At 43.3% G+C, this 18399-nt stretch overlaps 1 protein-coding gene and 1 long non-coding RNA gene across 2 annotated transcripts; both read left to right on the forward strand.

Moving 5' to 3' along the window:
* Window positions 1-9262: 9262 nt before the first annotated feature.
* On the forward strand, window positions 9263-13995 carry LOC141084414 (microtubule-associated serine/threonine-protein kinase 3-like). The gene is made up of 7 exons (XM_073569141.1): window positions 9263-9292; window positions 9808-9909; window positions 10967-11060; window positions 11465-11535; window positions 11910-11995; window positions 12335-12543; window positions 13853-13995. The coding sequence occupies exons 1-7, from the start codon at window positions 9263-9265 to the stop codon at window positions 13993-13995; spliced, it is 735 nt and encodes a 244-aa protein (XP_073425242.1).
* A 166-nt stretch (window positions 13996-14161) lies between these two features.
* LOC141083965 (uncharacterized) lies at window positions 14162-15114 on the forward strand. Its single transcript, XR_012230872.1, has 3 exons — window positions 14162-14539; window positions 14692-14793; window positions 14998-15114. It is a non-coding gene; the product is annotated as an uncharacterized lncRNA (long non-coding RNA).
* The last annotated feature ends 3285 nt before the right edge of the window (window positions 15115-18399 follow it).

Genomic DNA, 18399 nt, shown 5'->3' on the forward strand with positions numbered 1-18399 from the left:
TCACACGCACCCATAGACTTGTACGGGTGATCCAAATTCCAAAGTCACTCGCCGCATGCTGCAAATTTCAGACCTATTTGGACTGAAGAAAATAACGCAGATCTGCTCTGCCCCATAGTATAACATTGGGCTGAGTGCTATCTGATAAAACATCACACAGCACTCTGCCGTATTATACGCCAGTGTGAGCGAGCCCTCGCTGCGCCAAACAAGTTCTCGTCTGCCTCCATCAATAGAAAAGTTAGAGAATTGGAGGAGAAGTAATGAGAATGTGTTTGGCAAATCACAACGTTATGGTTACGTAACAACTGTCTGCACCACCACGAATCCCAACATTACACTCTGTTAGTGTTCAGCAAGCTGCACTGCTAACAACGTGCACTGGGTGGAAAACCCCTTTAACAATGTTGGAGTATGGGCTGAGTGTATAAATAAGATGTAGTGACGTTAGGTCCTCCTGCACCTAGGGAAGGCATTGAAGACATCTTAATTATGATTCCCCCTTCCAAAACCAAAAATTGCCAGCGGGGTCACGGGGCATAGGCGCGGTCACAGAATGCTGTATCTCCCAACTTTTAAAGAAAAAGTCATTTTTCACCTATTGAACTCCCTTGGGCCTGTTTCACACTTCAGTTGTTTGACGTCAGTTGCAAACCCCCAAAGTGTGAAAAAATGGATCCGTTTCCGCTATGCAAAAATAGAATGCACCGGAAGAGAGAAGAGAGAGATTCGCCACTGCCAGAACGGCATTTGGGGTTAAAATGCATGACGGAATAAATGTTCCGGGCATGCGTAGTTTAAAAAAGTGGGTCCACCCCTGTAAAATATGTTCCCTAGTCTGTCTACTCCAGATGGCAAATGCTAAAAAACAAACAAATCCGTCAAAAAACAGATGCAACGGACGACCACCAGTCATAATCCGCCGCTAATGCAAGTCTATGGGAAAAAAAAAACGGATCCACCAAAAAAAGGCGGATCCGTTTTTTTATAAACCTGGTGGATTTTGACTGACGTCAAACAACTGAAGTGTGAAAGAGGCCTTACTGTTCTCACCTACAAGCTGTACAGAAAAGGTTGCATGGAACATACATTTATTTACTATTTAACCCCTTTATCCCCAAGGTGGTTTGCACGTTCTTGACTGGGCCAATTTTTACAATTCTGACCACTGTCCCTTTATGAGGTAATAACTCTGAAACGCTTCCATGGATCCCGGTGATTCTGACAATGTTTTCTCATCACATATTGTACTTCAAGTTAGTGGTAAAATTTCATTCATATAACTTACGTTTATTTGTGAAAAAAACTGAAATTTGGCGAAATTTTAGCAATTTTCCAACTTTGAATTTTTATGCCCTTAAATCACAGAGATACGGCACACAAAAAACTTAATAAGTAACATTTCCCACATGTTGACTTTACATCAGCACAATTTTGGAACCAAAATTTTTTTTTTAGGAAGCTATAAGGGTTAAAAGTTGACCAGCGATTTCTCATTTTTAAAGCACCATTTTATTTTTACGGACCACATCACATTTGAAGCCACTTTGAGGGGTCTATATGATAGAAAATACCCAAAAGTGACACCATTCTAAAAACTGCACCCCTCAAGGTGCTCAAAACCAAATTCAAGAAGTTTATTAACCCTTCAGGTGCTTCACAGGAATTTTTTGAATATTTAAAAAAAAAAATGAACATTTAACTTTTTTTCACAAAAAAAATATTTCAGGTTCAATTTTTTTTATTTTACCAAGGGTAAAAGGAGAAATTGGACTAGAAAAGTTATTGTGCAATTTTTCCTGAGTACGCTGATATCTGATATGTGGGGGGGGGACCACTGTTTCGGCGCATGGCAGAGCTCAGAAGGGAAGGAGCGCCATTTGACTTTTTCAATGCAAATGCATTGGCTGGAATTCTGATCGGACGCCATGTCACGTTTGGAGAGCCCCTGATGTACCTAAACAGTGGAAACCCCCCACAAGTGACCCCATTTTGGAAACTAGACCCCCCAAGGAACTTATCTAGATATGTGGTGAGAACTTTGAACCCACAAGGGCTTCACAGAAGTTTATAATGTACAGCGGTCCATTTAAAAAATCATATTTTTTCCGCAGAAATGATCTTTTCACCCCCAATTTTTATTTTCCCAAGGGTAACAAGACCCTAAAAGTTATTGGGCAAATTGTCCTGAGTACGCTGATACCCCATATGTGGGGGTAAACCACTATTTGGGCGCATGGCAGAGCTCGGAAGGGAAGCAGCACCATTTCACTTTTTTGGCTGGAATTGAGATCGGACACCATGTCGCGTTTGAAAAGCCCCTGATGTACCTAAACAGTGGAATCCCCCCACAAGTGACCCCATTTTGGAAACTAGACCCCCTAAGGAACGTATCTAGATGTGTGGTGAGCACTTTGAACCCCAAGGGCGACACAGAAGTTTATAATGCCCGGGCGAGAAAATGAAAAAATAGTTTTTTTTCCACAAACATGATCATTTAGTCCCCAATTTTTTTATTTTCCCAAGGGTACCAGGAGAAAATGGACCCCAAAAGTTGTTGTCCAATTTCTCCTGAGTACACTGATACCACATATGTGGGAGAAAACTACTGTATGGGCACACGTCGCGACTCGGAAGGGAAGTAGTGACGTTTTGGAATACAGACTTTGATGGAATGGTCTGCGGGTGTCATGTTGCCTTTGGAGAGCCCTTAATGTACCTAAACATTGGAAACCCCCCACAAATGTTACCATTTTGGAAGCTAGACCCCCTAAGGAACTTATTTAGATGTGTGGTGAGCACTTTGAACTCCCCCAGTGCTTCATAGAAGTTTATAACGCCCGGGCGTGAAAATAAAAAAATCGTATTTTTTCCACAAACATGATCATTTAGTCTCCAATTTTTTTATTTTCCCAAGGGTACCAGGAGAAAATGGACCCCAAAAGTTGTCCAATTTGTCCTGAGTACACTGATACCCCATATGTGGGAGAAAACTACTGTATAGGCACACATCGGGAATCAGAAGGGAAGTTGTGACGTTTTGGAATGCAGACTTTGATGGAATGGTCTGCGGGTGTCATGTTGCCTTTGGAGAGCCTCTGATGTACTGTACCTAAACAGTGGAAACCCCCCACAAATTACACCATTATGGAAACTAGACCCCCTAAGGAACTTATCTAGACGTGTGGTGAGCACTTTGAACCCCCAAGGGCTTCACAGAAGTTTATAATGCCCGGGCGTGAAAATAAAAAAATCATATTTTTTCCACAAACATGATCACTTAAGTCCCCAATTTTTTTATTTTCCCAAGGGAACAGGAGAAAATGAACCCCAAAAGTTGTTGTTCAATTTGTCCTGAGTATGCTGATACCCCATATGTGGGAGAAAACTACTGTATGGGCACACGTCGGGGCTTGAAAGGGAAGTAGTGACGTTTGGAATGCAGACTTTGATGGAATGGTCTGCGGGTGTCATGTTGCCTTTGGAGAGCCCTTAATGTACCTAAACAGTGGAAATCCCCCACAAATTACACCATTTTGGAAACTAGACCACCTAAGGAACTTATCTAGGTGTGTGGTGAGCACTTTGAACTCCCCCAGTGCTTCACAGAAGTTTATAACACCCGGGCGCAAAAGTAAAAAAATCGTATTTTTTCCACAAACATGATCATTTAGTCCCCATTTTTTTTATTTTCCCAAGGGTACCAGGAGAAAATGGACCCCAAAAGTTGTTGTCCAATTTGTCCTGAGTACACTGATACCCCATATGTGGGAGAAAACTACTGTATAGGCACACGTCGGGACTCGGAAGGGAAGTTGTGACGTTTTGGAATGCAGACTTTGATGAAATGGTCTGCGGGTATCATGTTGCCTTTGGAGAGCCACTGATGTACTGTACCTAAACAGTGGAAACCCCCCACAAATTACACCATTTTGGAAACTAGACCCCCTACGGAACTTATCTAGATGTGTGGTGAGCACTTTGAACCCCAAAGGGCTTCACAGAAGTTTATAACGCCCGGGCGTGAAAATAAAAAAATCATATTTTTTCCCACAAAAATGATATTTTTGCCCCCAATTTTTCACTTTCCTAAGGGCAACAACAGAAATAGGACCCCAAAAGTTGTTTTACAATTTTTTCTGAGTAGACTGATACCTCATATGTGGGGGTAAAACACTGTTTGGGCGCATGGCAGAGCTCGGAAGGGAAGGAGCACAATTTGACTTTTTCAACGCAGAATTGGCTGGAATTGAGATCAGACGCCATGTTGCGTTTGGAGAGCACATGATGTGCCCAAACAGTGGAAACCCCCCAATTCTTACTCCAACCCTAACCCCAACACACCCGTTACCCTAATCTCAGCCCTAACCATAACCCTAGCCCTAACTCTAATGGGAAAATGGAAATAAATACATTTTTTTAATTTTATTATTTTTCCCTAACTAGGGGGTGATTGTCAGCTGTCACACGCTAAAAGACGCTTTTTATTGTAAAAATAGTTTTTGCATCACCACATATCGAGAGCTATAAAATTTCCGTATTTTGACCCACTGAGTCATGTGAGGTCTTATTTTTGCGGGATGAGTTGATATTTTTATTGGTATCATGTTTGGGCACGTGACTTTTTTGATAGCTTTTTATTCCAATTTTTGGGACGCAGAATGAACAAAAACCAGCGCTTCAAAAATTTCTTTTGAGGGGTGCGTTTACACCGTTCCACGTGCGGTAAAATTGATAAAGTGGTTTTATTCTTCGGGTCAGTACGGTTACAGCGATACCTCATTTATGTCATTTTTTTAATGTTTTGGCGCTTTTATGCAATAAAAACAATTTTATATAAAAAATAATTATTTTTGCATTGCTTTATTCTGCGAGATATAACTTTTTTATTTTTTCTCTGATGATGCTGTTTTGTGGCTTTTTTTGCGGGACAAGATGATGTTTTCAGCGGTACCATGGATATTTATATGAGTCTTTTTGATTGCGCGTTATTGCACTTTTTGTTCGGCGGTATGATAATAAATCATTATTTTTTGCTTCGTTTTTTTTTTTATTTTTTAAGGGGTTCACTAAAGGGGTTAACTAATGGGACAGTTTTATAGGGCAGGTTGTTACGGATGCGGCGATACCAAATATATGTACTTTTATATTTTTTTTTTTTTTTTTTATTTCCAAAAAATGAATTTATTAGGGAATATTTTTTTTTTTAATTTATTTAGCGATTTTTTAAAAATTATTTTTACACTTTATTTTTTTTAACTTTATTAGATTGTCCCAGGGGGGACATCACTGTCCTGTCACATCACAGATCACTATGACAGATCAGCAATCTGTCACAGGCACTGCACAAGGCTTCCTAGTGCCTGCTGTCACGTCGCCGTCAGACTCGGGCCTGCTGTTCCGCCCACAGCCACTAGGAGACGACGGACTGTCACGCCGCCCTCGGGCTCGGGGCCTGCTGTCCAGGCCTCGGCCACCATGAGGCGCCGGACTGACACATCGCCGTCGAACTCGGGGCCTGCTGTTCCTGCCTCGGCCACTGGGAGGAGCCGTGGCTCGCGCCCGAGTGATGGCTGCAACAGTGAAAGGGCTTCTGCGCAGGCGTCTAGTTGACGCAGACTCCGCTCCTCTGTCAGTCATGAAGGGGTTGGAGCATCATCATCAGGTCTTGTCCTGGGGGCGGTCCTGATGACATCATCAGCCCGGGAGCCTGTGAGGGATGACCTGATCCCCCAAATACCTTGGGACTGGGCTTGCAAGCCGCCGGATATATTCTTGGTTCCCCTGCGTGCTACTTTGTGATTTACTATAGTTTACTCTGACCTCAGCCTGGATTTCTGACTATTCTATTGCCTACCGTTTTTGTACTTTGCCTTTCTCCCGACTACTGATGCTGACCTTGGCTTGGACCCCTGACCTCTCTTCTGCCTGCTGATTCTGTACTTCTGCTATTCTCCCGGTTTGTGACCCTGGCCTGGATATTCGACTCTGCTACCGCCTGCCGTTTTTGCACCTCTAACGCCCTCCCGTTTCGTGACCTTGGCCTGGACTCTCGACTCTGCCTCTGCCTGCCATTTCTGTACCTCCACTGCTCGCCTGGTTCTGACTACATTTTTGGCTCCTTCCTGCTTTTCTATTGACAACCGCCCTGCTCTGGCGCACTGCCCCTATTCTGATAGCGCCTCCTGGGCTCTGTTGTAAATCCAGATCCCTGTATAGGGGTAAAGGGTATCGGGGTTACTCGGGGCGCTGTCTTTCTGCAGCCCAGACTTGCAGACGGACGTTACACCTGCGCTTTGCAGGCACTGAGGAAGCCAGCTACCTGCAGGCCCCCGAAGGTCCCCTTCGCCATCTTGTAACCGGTGACCTGCAGGGAAAGAGCCTCCCGCAGCAGCACTGCATATTGCGCTGCTGTGGGGGGCTCAGGGAAGCATGGTGGGAGCCCCCTCCTTGCCGATGCTTTCCTTTAACCCCCTGTACATCGCGATCATGTTTGATCGTGGTGTGCAAGGGGTTAACGTGTCGGGGGCGGTCCGTGACCGCCCCTGACACATAGTGCCGGGTGTCAGCTGTGATAATCAGCTGACACCCGGCCGCGATCAGCGGCGCTCACCACGTGGGCGCCGCTGATCGCGCTAGACGTACTATCCCGTCCATAGGCATAGGGGCCCATGGATGGGATAGTACGTCTGATGTCAGAAAGGGGTTAACAATAGAGATTTGTATGTGGGCTGCTTTGGTTTGTGTGCCAGGGCTGATTTTCAGTCCCAGTACGGCCCTGGACAAGTACCTACCGGAGTATAGGACGTTTACCTGCAAGAGTATTGGATGTATACCTGCCGGAATATTGGATGTATACCTGCTGGAGTATTGGAAGTATACCTGCAGTATAGGACATATACCTGCCGGAGTACTGGATGTACGACTGCTGGAGTATTCACCTGCCTTATGTACTATACTTTCCTGCGGTTTTTACCTTTTGGTTGGAGCATGGCTGTTTTGTGTCCTACCTGGGATTCTGGAGCTAATAAACCCTTCTTTGCTAAACTAAATTGTTGCCTGTGTGAACACGGCCTAATGCCGACCTCAAGCACTACCTGAGAGATTCCCTACAATGCCTTTATAGATGGTTTAGGAGGCTTGATCCTCCTGACAGATTACATTATAAGGAGACTAATAGGGGAACTATTAATATTATAAGGAGACCCAGTAGTATTAATATTATAAAGAGACCTTAGTGAGAACGCTCATATATTTGTATTATTGATAGTAATACATTTTGATTTGCTCCAATGGTAGGCAGGGTCATCTTTGTAATAGTAGTGGGTGTGGGAGAGCAGCATGGGTCTGTGTGCTTCATATGCCAGGGCTGGATGCAGTCCCAGTCTGTCCCTGTTCCCACAATAAAGATACATAATTTATCGCTGCAATCTGAATTTATTATTGACACAAATTGTTATAATATTTATTCTGTTTAACAAATATAAATAATTTCTTACAACATGAAAATAGACTGATCAGAAAAGTAAAGCACCCATTGCCCTTTCCTCCACGCCTGCATCTGGTACTGATGCTGAGCCTATATTGTTGCCTCCTTAAGAGATACTAGGCAACTTCCTTATAAGGTAAGAGGCCCCTTTAGAATCAGAACACAAGATTCCATTATGACATCACAATTGACCATCACTACTTACACAAGTGTTTACACTCCGATCATCACTTTGACAACCTGTTGTCATTGCTGTTTGTGATAAGCTGCATAGCGAGTCATACACTATTTGCGATTGGATTTATTTTCAATGTCTGGAATTTCTTCAGACAAACTTCAGGTGTTAGCACTACTCCAGCGGATTCTTACCACTTATGACCCTGACATTGTGCTACCACTACCCGATGGCGTCCTCAGCTTCACTTACCGGCTGGTTATGGAGCTAGTGAGAGACTGCCTGACCAAATACCACCAAGGTCGCATAAGCCTAGAATACCTAGAGCATTTACAGCAGAACATCTGGACATTGGTCCAACAGGTAAGTAGCAGATAATCTGCACAAATCATATAATAATGGAATACAAGATTAAGATTAACCTGAATGCAATACCCAGAATAACCGGGGAGATGAAATAGGGCCTACAAGCTACATGACAAGGGAAAAGGTGGGATATAAAGGGTTAATAGAAGTAGGGTGAGAAGGTTGTGGATTATGGACATGGGGGATTGGATAGATAACACTTTAAGGATCAGGATTATTTTTTGCTTTTCTGCTCTCATCTTTTCATAACTTTCTTTCAAGAGCCATAACTGTTATTTTCCCAATGACATAGACATGGAAGGACTTGTATTAAAGTGACGGGGATCTTCAGCAGACCCCCAGGTGTCACAGTTAGGCTGGTTTCACATTAGCGCATTTTCAGCGCGCGCACGGCCGGGGGTAGCTCCGCCCCCGATCCGGCTCTCTGCCCGGCGTGCCCGCCCCTTCCTTGTAGCGCCGCCTCCTAGCGGACAGCGGCGCCTGCGATCGGCGCACCCTATCTTTAGCATAGGGTGCACCGATCGTGCGCAGGCCATGCGCTAGTTGCGCTTTGACCTGCGCTGCGCACTTTTGACGGTGCGCCGTGCGCGCCAAAATCAAACTTTTCGGATTTTGGCGCGCACGGCGCACCGTCAAAAGTGCGCAGCGCAGGTCAAAGCGCAACTAGCGCACGGCCTGCGCACCCTATGCTAAAGATAGGGTGCGCCGATCGCAGGCGCCGCTGTCCGCTAGGAGGCGGCGCTACAAGGAAGGGGCGGGCACGCCGGGCAGAGAGCCGGCTCGGGGGCGGAGCTACCCCCGGCCGTGCGCGCGCTGAAAATGCGCTAATGTGAAACCAGCCTAAGTGGTCCCCTGCGATCACATCATAGAGGGTGGATGAGAGTTAGACAGCGGTGTGCCCACCATATAAATGCTGCTGTCAGACATTGACTGCATCATTTAAATGGTTAGCAGAAAAACAGCCGCTGCCAGAACTCGGCTCCGTCCGCGGCTATTAGACGGCTGCCATTATGTAATGTACCTGTATATTCCGTGTGATTAGGTAGCTCAGCTCCGGACCCCCCTCCAAATGGGAGGACTCCATTCGCGGGAAGGAGTTATGGAGGACAATAAATGGAAGAAGGTTGGGGAGATTCCACCTTTTTGCAGTTTCATGTTCCAGCATCTAACCAACCAGCCCTTATACATATATATATGAAGAGATGGGGAGGAAAGGAAGCAGGATGTAAAAGATGGTACTTGATATTAGGGGTCTTGGGGAGGTAGGATTGTGTTCTTATCATCACAGAAGCGGGGGATGGGTCTGGGTATGGGGCTGTTAAATGTGAGGTCCTTTGGACGGAGGTTACTGCAGGGGAAATAGTGACTTCGGATACATCCCAATATAATGAGTGGACTTATGTCCTGGGATGATAGAGGTATTATTATGGGATATTAACACTTTACTCCTTGTGCCTGTGTGGTGCGTGCAGGGGCTAATTCTGAATTAGGTTTCGTTTTTTTTCTGGTCTGGTGTTGCAGTCACCCCGTGTTTGGAGTGTGAGGCTGCTGTGGCCATTTTCCACAAGTCCCAGTCAGCCATATGCGTTATTTCCATACACTGGGTGTGGAAGAAGGACATGGAAATGTAAAGGTTCTCAGGCGACCGGTTCCATCGGCAGCGGTCATGTAGTACTTGTAGTGCCGATAGCAGGGGTAACATGGTGACATAAATGGCCTCCTCCATTCTGCACTTTATCTGATGATTTTCTTTTCTTGTTTCTTCTCATTTCTGTAGGCCGAAGAAAAATCCCACAGTGGAGAATTGGCCTTTATTAAACAATTGGCCCAAAATGTCCTGCTAGTACTGGAGTATCCGGCCTACTCACCGGCGTGTCTGGTAAGGATCCGTCATCTTCTTCATCTCACGCCCATGTTGTCTGATCGTCTCCAGATTAACAATAAATGTCCACAATGGTGCTAAAAACTGCCGACTGCACAAGCAGCGAATAATGCGGTAAATCAGAGTAACCCCAAATATGAGTACTTGTACTAATTGACATAGGCGGGTTATTAGCCTTATAATAAAGTATGGTGACAGGATTGCAGGTGTAATGTAGATAAATGCCGTATATGAGGACAGAGGCAAACAGTTATATACCGTAGATAAGATTCTATATTTCCAGCAGCCATCAGTACAGCAGGAGAATATACCTGCAGTGATTGTCACACTCCACATCCCGGATTCATCGCTATATGTGCAGTTTACCCCTTACCTGACACATATTGAATTGTGGCTCAATCTCCGACAACTATAGGCGGCAACTCTTCCTATCAGCGGCATCTGATTTTCATGCTTATTAATAATTGTTTGCTCCTGTCCTCATACATGTGCACCATATTTTTGAAAAAGTGCATCTTATAATCCGAAAAATATGGTATTTTATCTATATTATACCTGCAATCCTGTCATTATTCTGTATTATGTGGTTAATAACCCGTCTACATCAGTAAGCACAAGCACACATTCTTGGTTTTATTCTTCCCCAGATTACCAGTGATATAGCAGAAGGTCAGATGTGTGATATCAGACACCTCTCTGTCCGCTCCAGGCAGACACAGGATATTTTATGGCAGCCTGTCTCTGCGGCTCCATCATCTGTGATGACAGTCTGTACTCAGCAGTGCAGAGTTTGTATTTCCGCCTCTGTCTCACGCGATTATCACAATCTTCCTTCTTGTAAATGCTGCAGTTCTGATAGACGTTATTAGAGAACAGTGGTACATACAAGTCCCTTATATATTAATATGGACTTACTGGAGAGATTGGCCGTGTATAGTCCGACCTATACCGAAATTATCATGTAAATCCAGTATTACTCCTTCCTGCCTTATATATATACGGTCATTTAGTGTCTGTGAAATGTTATATTAATTGTATATATTATATCCATCAGGAAACATCGGACGATGACTCCAAAGAGACACAAAACCTCCATATTGCTGACCCTGATACCCGTCAGCCGGGGCTAAACCCTGATCTGATGGAAGGTAAGCCGATCATCTAATATTTTACATTCAATGTCAAGTTATAGAGAAGGGTAGAGAATATGGAGATTTACTCCTCATCCTCTGTATGAGGCCGGTGACGGCTCATGAACCCCCTATAGACTATAATGGAGGGGGCTGATGTAATTTGGCTTCTCCCCTCTGGGCTTTTCTCAGCCCCCAATCATGTCATTGATGTGACTCGATCAGATCCTGAAGAAGCACACATTTATGGTAGAGTATACAGTATATAGATATGCCATAACTATACACAGTGTGTGCAGAATATCCATACACCTCGTGTTACTCCATGTACAGGGGTCTTGGCATTTCCTTCACTATATGGCTAATAAGTGCTGATATAGACTAATACATGACGTCGCTTCATTATTTCATCATTACTTTAGGAATAACTGTGCCGGCAAATACTGATGGAGGAATATGTGAGACACCAGAGATCATCCAGGAATCTGACAGTGTAAGTATCAGAGGGACGTCTGTGTATCATCTGATGACGGGTGTGAATTACACATCCCATATTATACCCCATATGATAATGGGATATCGCTGTTTTTCATGTAGATCAGACCTATTGTGTGTGATGATGTTATTATTCTACCTCCTCTGTGTGATGTCCCCTATCCTCCCTTGCAGTAAAATGACATATGTGTATGGGGGATATCCCCCTATAATATAATAGTATCTGTGGAGGGTCCGGCTTGTATCACCTCCTCTACATCTGCTGTAGTGTAATCAGCAGGGACATAATGTAGAAGTGAGACCTTCCTGCATCTGGAGCTGACATGTTTCTCCAGCTTCTGTGTCTTACTGTCATTTCTTATTCCTTTATAGGCCTTGATCGGATCATATAACCCGTGGAGGTTACCTTGTAAGAACGACTATAAGCCGATCAAACTGATCAGCTCTGGATCTTTTGGGTGAGCTTTATTTTGGTATAATAATTTATTTCCCAGGGCTCCTTATGACGATGCCTAGGTCTCTGTGCTTTGCCCCTGCAAAGCTCCCATAGAGAAATTATATGAGTCCACATCACTGTCCACATCAGTCAATATTCAGGTCAGGTAGGATGTAATGGGGATGAGGACCCCCACTAGTGTCCATTTATGGAGTGTTATTTTATGTAATTCTAGACATAGATTTCTAGTGATGGCCTCACATCTAGTATTAACCATTAGGTCAGGAGATCATTAGATGAGGTCTATAGACACATTATTAGTAAGAATTCATAATAAATCTTAGATTTTACTTTTCTCCAGGGCCGTCCACCTAGTGCGCCATAAAGACTCAAACCAAGTATGTGCTATGAAGAAAATAGACATACAGAACCTTAAAGAGCCAAGGAGACTTGAACGAGCCTTTCTGGAGAGGGACATCTCAATCTTCGCTGATTGTCCCTTTGTGGCCTCCATGTTCTGCTCCTTTCCTACTAAAATTCATCTGTGTATGGTCATGGAGTATTTACCAGGTAGGACACATCCATTGTATCTATATCCAGCCTCAATGGCTTAATCCTAGCACCTATATATAACCAGAATGTGCCCACTAGGATGGGTACATGTCCACACTGCAATTACTATAATGTATCTGTTACCAAGATGCCGGAAAAACCATTGATCTCTGTGAATGTCTCCCCTGTAAGCCCTCACTGAGCATGGCAGCAATTTCCACTATGGATAAATGGAAGATTTCTCTTTACTTGAACAATTTTTATAAATAGGAACTTTCACAGAGAAATAATTTAGAGAATAGTAGATGAGGTCCGGCTAGGCCTCTTTGTAGGGTCACTGTGTAGTATACAGTTGTGGGTTAAGGCCCCGTTACATTTAGTGATGCACCAGCGATCCCGACCACGATACGACCAGGTCAGGATCGCTTGTGCATCGCTAAATGGTTGCTATTTAGCTGCCAAATAGGCAGATCTCACAAGCGACGCAGCAGTGCTTGGTGGTCGATACTCACCTGTCAGACACAGCGATGATGACCGTCTTCCGCCCGCGTCCATGGCTCGCTCATCGGTGGAATACTCCTAGTAGGCGAGTTAGGGAAGGGAACTCTGGTTCAGCAACTTGTGAGAGATCCTATGAGACTCCGGGAATGCAAAGTGTTAGCCAAGGCTTGAGAGCTGTGGGTCTAAGAAGAGACAAGTCAGCGAGGCTGGGGGCACATACAGTAAAGAAGTTAACCACAGACACTTTTTCTAAGTGGTTCATGAAAGTGGGCTAATGCTAGAGAAAGTAGGAAGATGCAGCTGAAGATTTATAGCTATCTAAGAAATTTAGAAGCCCCTAACTCTGATAGTGAAAAGTTTCACCACTTGTGCCGGTGAAAAATGTTTGTTGAAGACATGCCACTGTATTGTAACCTAAAGAAGGATGTCTGTGTCTCCTGCTGTGCTTTTTTGATCAATGAAATGAACAGTAAAGTCAAACTTGTTTTTATACACTGTTGTGATCTCTCATTCGTGGGGTCACGGGGAACCCCAGCCAAGCTGTGTGGCAGACCAGAGAAGCCGAGAGGTGTCAACAGCTGCAACAGCATCACGCACACTGGAAACAGGCCCCTGTTTTCGGTAATGTGCTAAGGTGTCTGACTCATGGCACTCGCCTACGGCTACCACCCTGGGCACTGTTTCACAGTATACACACTATATTATTCAGTCCATCTCTATGTATGAGATCCTGCCCCAATGTGTCCGCCTATTTCTTTTTCACCTTAATCATTTGTAATTTGCATTGCAACAAACCCTCACCTGTCATATTTTCTTTCTACTGTAGGAGGAGGCTGTGACAATCTTTTAAAGGACATAGGTCGTTTTCCTGTCCCCCTGGCCCGTATGTACATTGCGGAAACGATTTTTGCTGTGGAATACCTGCACAGCTATGGTGTGGTCCACCGAGACCTGAAGCCCGAGAAGTAAGTGACCCTTATAGTATAATAATGGGGAAGAAGGTTAAAGTTTCTCTTACAGTATATGGGTTATTACTGGGGGCTAACTTCATTTTTTTCTTTCACAGCCTCCTGATAACATCTACAGGACATATTAAAGTCACGGATTTTGGACTTTCAACAGTCGGCACCATGAGACCAACATCAGACATCTACAGAGCTCCAATTGAGGACATCACCAGCGAGTTCGATGATAATGAGATCAGCTTTACTTACCGGAACTTCTACTTCACAAATCTCATCTCTTTCTCCTTCTCTGATAATTTCTCATCTAGAAAATGTTTCAATTGATGTTATGTATCACATTTATATTTATTGATCATCATCTAATTATTCTGTTGTATTCCAGACTGGTGGCACCCCTCATTACATGGCTCCAGAAGTCATCTTAAGGAAAGCATATGGCAGGCCTATTGACTGGTGGTCAGTAGGGATCATCCTATATGAATTTCTTTATGGATTTACACCATTTTATGGAGATTCCCAAAGGGAGATTTTACTCAGTGTCATCAGGGGTAAGTAAAATATTCTGAATGCTGTGTGATGTCACAGTTATTTGGTTTAATTGGTTTTGTGATTTAGTTTCTAGCTTTGTTAAGGAAATTGGTTTATATGAAAATAAATGTAAAGGTTGAATTTCCTGTAATATTTGCTTTTTATATAACAGATGACATAACTTGGAGATATAATGAATACATTGCTCCACATGATGCTCGGAACCTGATAACTGGGCTGCTCCAAAAAAATCCAGCACAGAGACTTGGGACAGGTAATATTATAATAGTATTTTTAATGACTTATTATACCTCTCTGACTAGACAAATGGTTGTCACTGAGGTTTTCTTCCTACTTTCAGTATAATTCCTTCATGTCGGCTACATTACATCTTCAGTTTTTAATATAAACAATAGAGATATGGACCAGCTTCTTTGTCAATGACTGTATTGCTTTCTTTCTTGTCTTCCTTTTCCAGGAGGAGCAAATGAGATAAAAATTCATCCATTTCTATGTTGCTTAAGTTTTCTCAACCTTCCAAGTCAGAAGCCCCTGTTATGTCTTGATCTAGCATCAGATGAGGACACCTGCTACTTTAATAGTAAGTAAAATGAGACGTCATCTGCCTGAAACTGCAGTGTGTCTTGTCTTTCATGTTATGTGTCAATTATTTCCCATTATTATTAGTGATAGCATGGTCCATGGTCTTATACTAATAATCTTTTATAACTTTTGTACTTTGCAGCTAGCTTTACGAAACACCAACATATGGATTCAGATGAGGAGAACACAAGTGAGGACAATGACTGTCCAGAAGTCCAAAATTTTGTGTCATCTTCTCAAAGGTTTTCTAAAGTAAGTATGTGGACAATAAAATGTATAAAACCTATAATTAGAAAAAAGTTTAAATATAAGATATCTTATAAAAATAAATAATAATAATCTTTAATTTTATATAGCGCTAACATATTCCGCAGCGCTTTACAAATTGCACACATTATCAACACTGTCCCCAATGGGGCTCACAATCTAAATTCCCTATCAATATGTCTTTGTAATGTGGGAGGAAACTGGAGTACACGGAGGAAACCCACACAAACAAGGGGAGAACATACAAACTCCATACAAATTTTATATTTCTCTGCTTGTTTCAGCTATATACAAAAAGTACCGGAATGATGAACAATGTAGAAGAGCGTATGTTATCTTCAAAGTGTTTCCCAGAGAATAACGAAAAAAGCCCAGACATGTGAGTAGATTATTATCATGAGATTTAGGTCTGATATATGTTCAGATCCAAATATAAGACACGAGAACACAAATATAGGTCCAGCATCCAGCTCTTAATGATTTCTGATTTCTATGGGTCTGGCTTGTGATATCACTGTAGTAATAACTGATCAATGTGACCAGCCATTCATTTCCATTTCACTACAGACCAATATTACTAGTTACACTCTATTCCTTCTGGTAGAATTGGGATTACAGACAGATGTTCTTCCATTTTTCTATTGTTTTTACTTTGAATTTACTTGTCTTTCTTCTACCAAACAGGCAGAGAGAGTCTTCTTCCAAACTTGATGGTGATAAAATCAGCGAGTCATCCTCGCTCTCATTGTCAGGTATGAACAGATTTATAGGCCATACTATTATAAGCTATAATAAAAAAGTAAAATGTGGATCAGCTCTTAAAGACTCAGAAAATTACTTTCTTTATTCCCATTGTCCCTCTTAGTATTCCGTTTTTTGTTTTGTTAAAATACCCCATATGGTTCCAGAGATATGGGACTTTTTATTTAGTGCTAACACTTTCGGTCTTTACCAATGGGGCGTGGCTCACAAGATTCTCTGGAGGCATGTTTACAGGCAAAAATTACCTGTGAGTCACGCCTCCATGGTAAAGATAATTACAATTAGCACTAAATAAAAAGGCCCAAATCTTCAGAACCCTATGGGGGATTTAACAAATCTAAAAGAAACAGAATAGTCAAGGGATCAGTGGAAATAAAGTAGAGTGAATCCTGGACACTTTTGACCTAGTGACAGGTCGTCTTAGAAGTTACTCTGACATTTTATCTAACTGATTACATAATAACATTGTGGCTAGCTGCAAGTAATGTCATGTTAATAAGGGGACATATATCCTTTGGGAGACCCCACATGGCGACACACAGAGAAGCTGTAGGTGCATATTAAGGCCTGTTTCACACCTCCGGCGGCGGCGGTAAGCTGAAATCCGCCAAAGGTGGAAAGAAACTGATCCGTCTCCGTTTAGCGGATGTCGGATGACATTGGACCACGTAGGAGAACGGATCCGTGGAAGAAGCAGTGCGGCTTGATTTAAAGTGCCCGCGGTCGTCTCCATGGCCGCGATCTCCGGGAGGCCGATCGTTCCCATGGCCGCGATCTCGCGGAAGGCCGGTCGTCCCCATGGTCGCGATCTCTTGGGAGGCCGAGCATCCCCATCGATTTCGCGGGAGGCCAGGCGACCCCAACCATGGGCGCGATCACTTGCGGGAGGCCGGTCCGGTATTCAAGATTGGGAGGTTGGTGCCGGTAAGGAGAGAGAGAGAGATTTTAGTGGCTCCCGGGATGGTAGCTAAGGGTTAAAATGCTTCCCGGAGAGAAAATAGCGGACGGTCACTGCAAAAAAACTTTGCAGGGTCCGTCTCATCCGCCCAGGAGCCACTAAAATCTTGGCGGATACGTAAAGTAACGGGTGTGACGGACGACCGTCAGTCAAGATCCGCCAATAATGTAAGTCTATGGGTGTAAAAAATGGATCCACCCCTTTTTTGGCGGATCCGTTTTTAAAAAAAATTGGCGGATCTTGACTGACGGGAAAAAGCTGATGTGTGAAACAGGCCTTAATCAGTTTGCATAATCTATAAAGGTACAAAGCTAATCTTATAGAAGTTTATCATCAACATCTGTTTCTGAATTTTTGATTAGATTCTCCTGCTCAGAAGAGAAGAAAATCTGCACGAAAATTGAAAAAACAACAAAAAACAGAGATAGTAGAAGAGGGGGAAAGGAGGCGAGGTAAGTGTGACAATAGGGTCCATGTTTTATTATGTCAATGAGAAGAATTCATGTGGAGCAGATGTCATCTGTCAGTGGTGGGATTGTCACATGTATGACGACTGACAATGATCCCCTTACCCATGTATGGAGAACATCCCTCTACCGTCCTCTCTGTGACACCACAGTGGTATCCTCTAAAATGGAGTCCCATTACTTACATGAGTTTTACATCTTTTCTCATAGGTTCGTTCTTCCGCCGGATGATATCATCGTGTCGGCGTGGATTCTCCAGGGCTGCTCGCGCTGTCAGAGAAAGCTGCATTTTTGCCTGCTATCCCCAGAGCACCAGAGACATCGCATGGACAGAAGACCCCTACATCTAGAGCCCTGAAGAAAGTGCGGCACGTCCACCATCAGTGCTGTACCTATATGGAAGGACTTGTACATCTACTTGTGGCCTTCTGACCAGCACAAAACATCTTCAAAAGACGAAGGCATCTTCAAGAACATCTCTTGATCCTTTCCTTCAATGCTTAATTTAAAAATATCAATAAATAAAAATATAAAATTGATTAATGTAATTTTGAATCTAATTATAATGGTGATAGTAATGGCATATCAATACGATACACGTCATAAATGTCTCAAGGGTAGGACACCAAACATGAGAAGATTGGTTCTATATTTCCCATTAACCCTCTAAACTCAGGCCAATAGTGGAGGAGAGTAACACATATTCCGTTATTCCTAAGCGTACATGTACATAGCACTTTACAGATGCCAGCATGCCCACATAGTTTTTTCTAGGTAGACACTGTAGGAAAACGTAAGCAGTGTTTTTCCTCAGGTGTCTTTT

This window comes from Dendrobates tinctorius, unplaced genomic scaffold, assembly GCF_039654945.1.
Source record: "Dendrobates tinctorius isolate UK_male_01 unplaced genomic scaffold, ASM3965494v1 ptg000022l, whole genome shotgun sequence".
Taxonomy (NCBI): domain Eukaryota; kingdom Metazoa; phylum Chordata; class Amphibia; order Anura; family Dendrobatidae; genus Dendrobates; species Dendrobates tinctorius.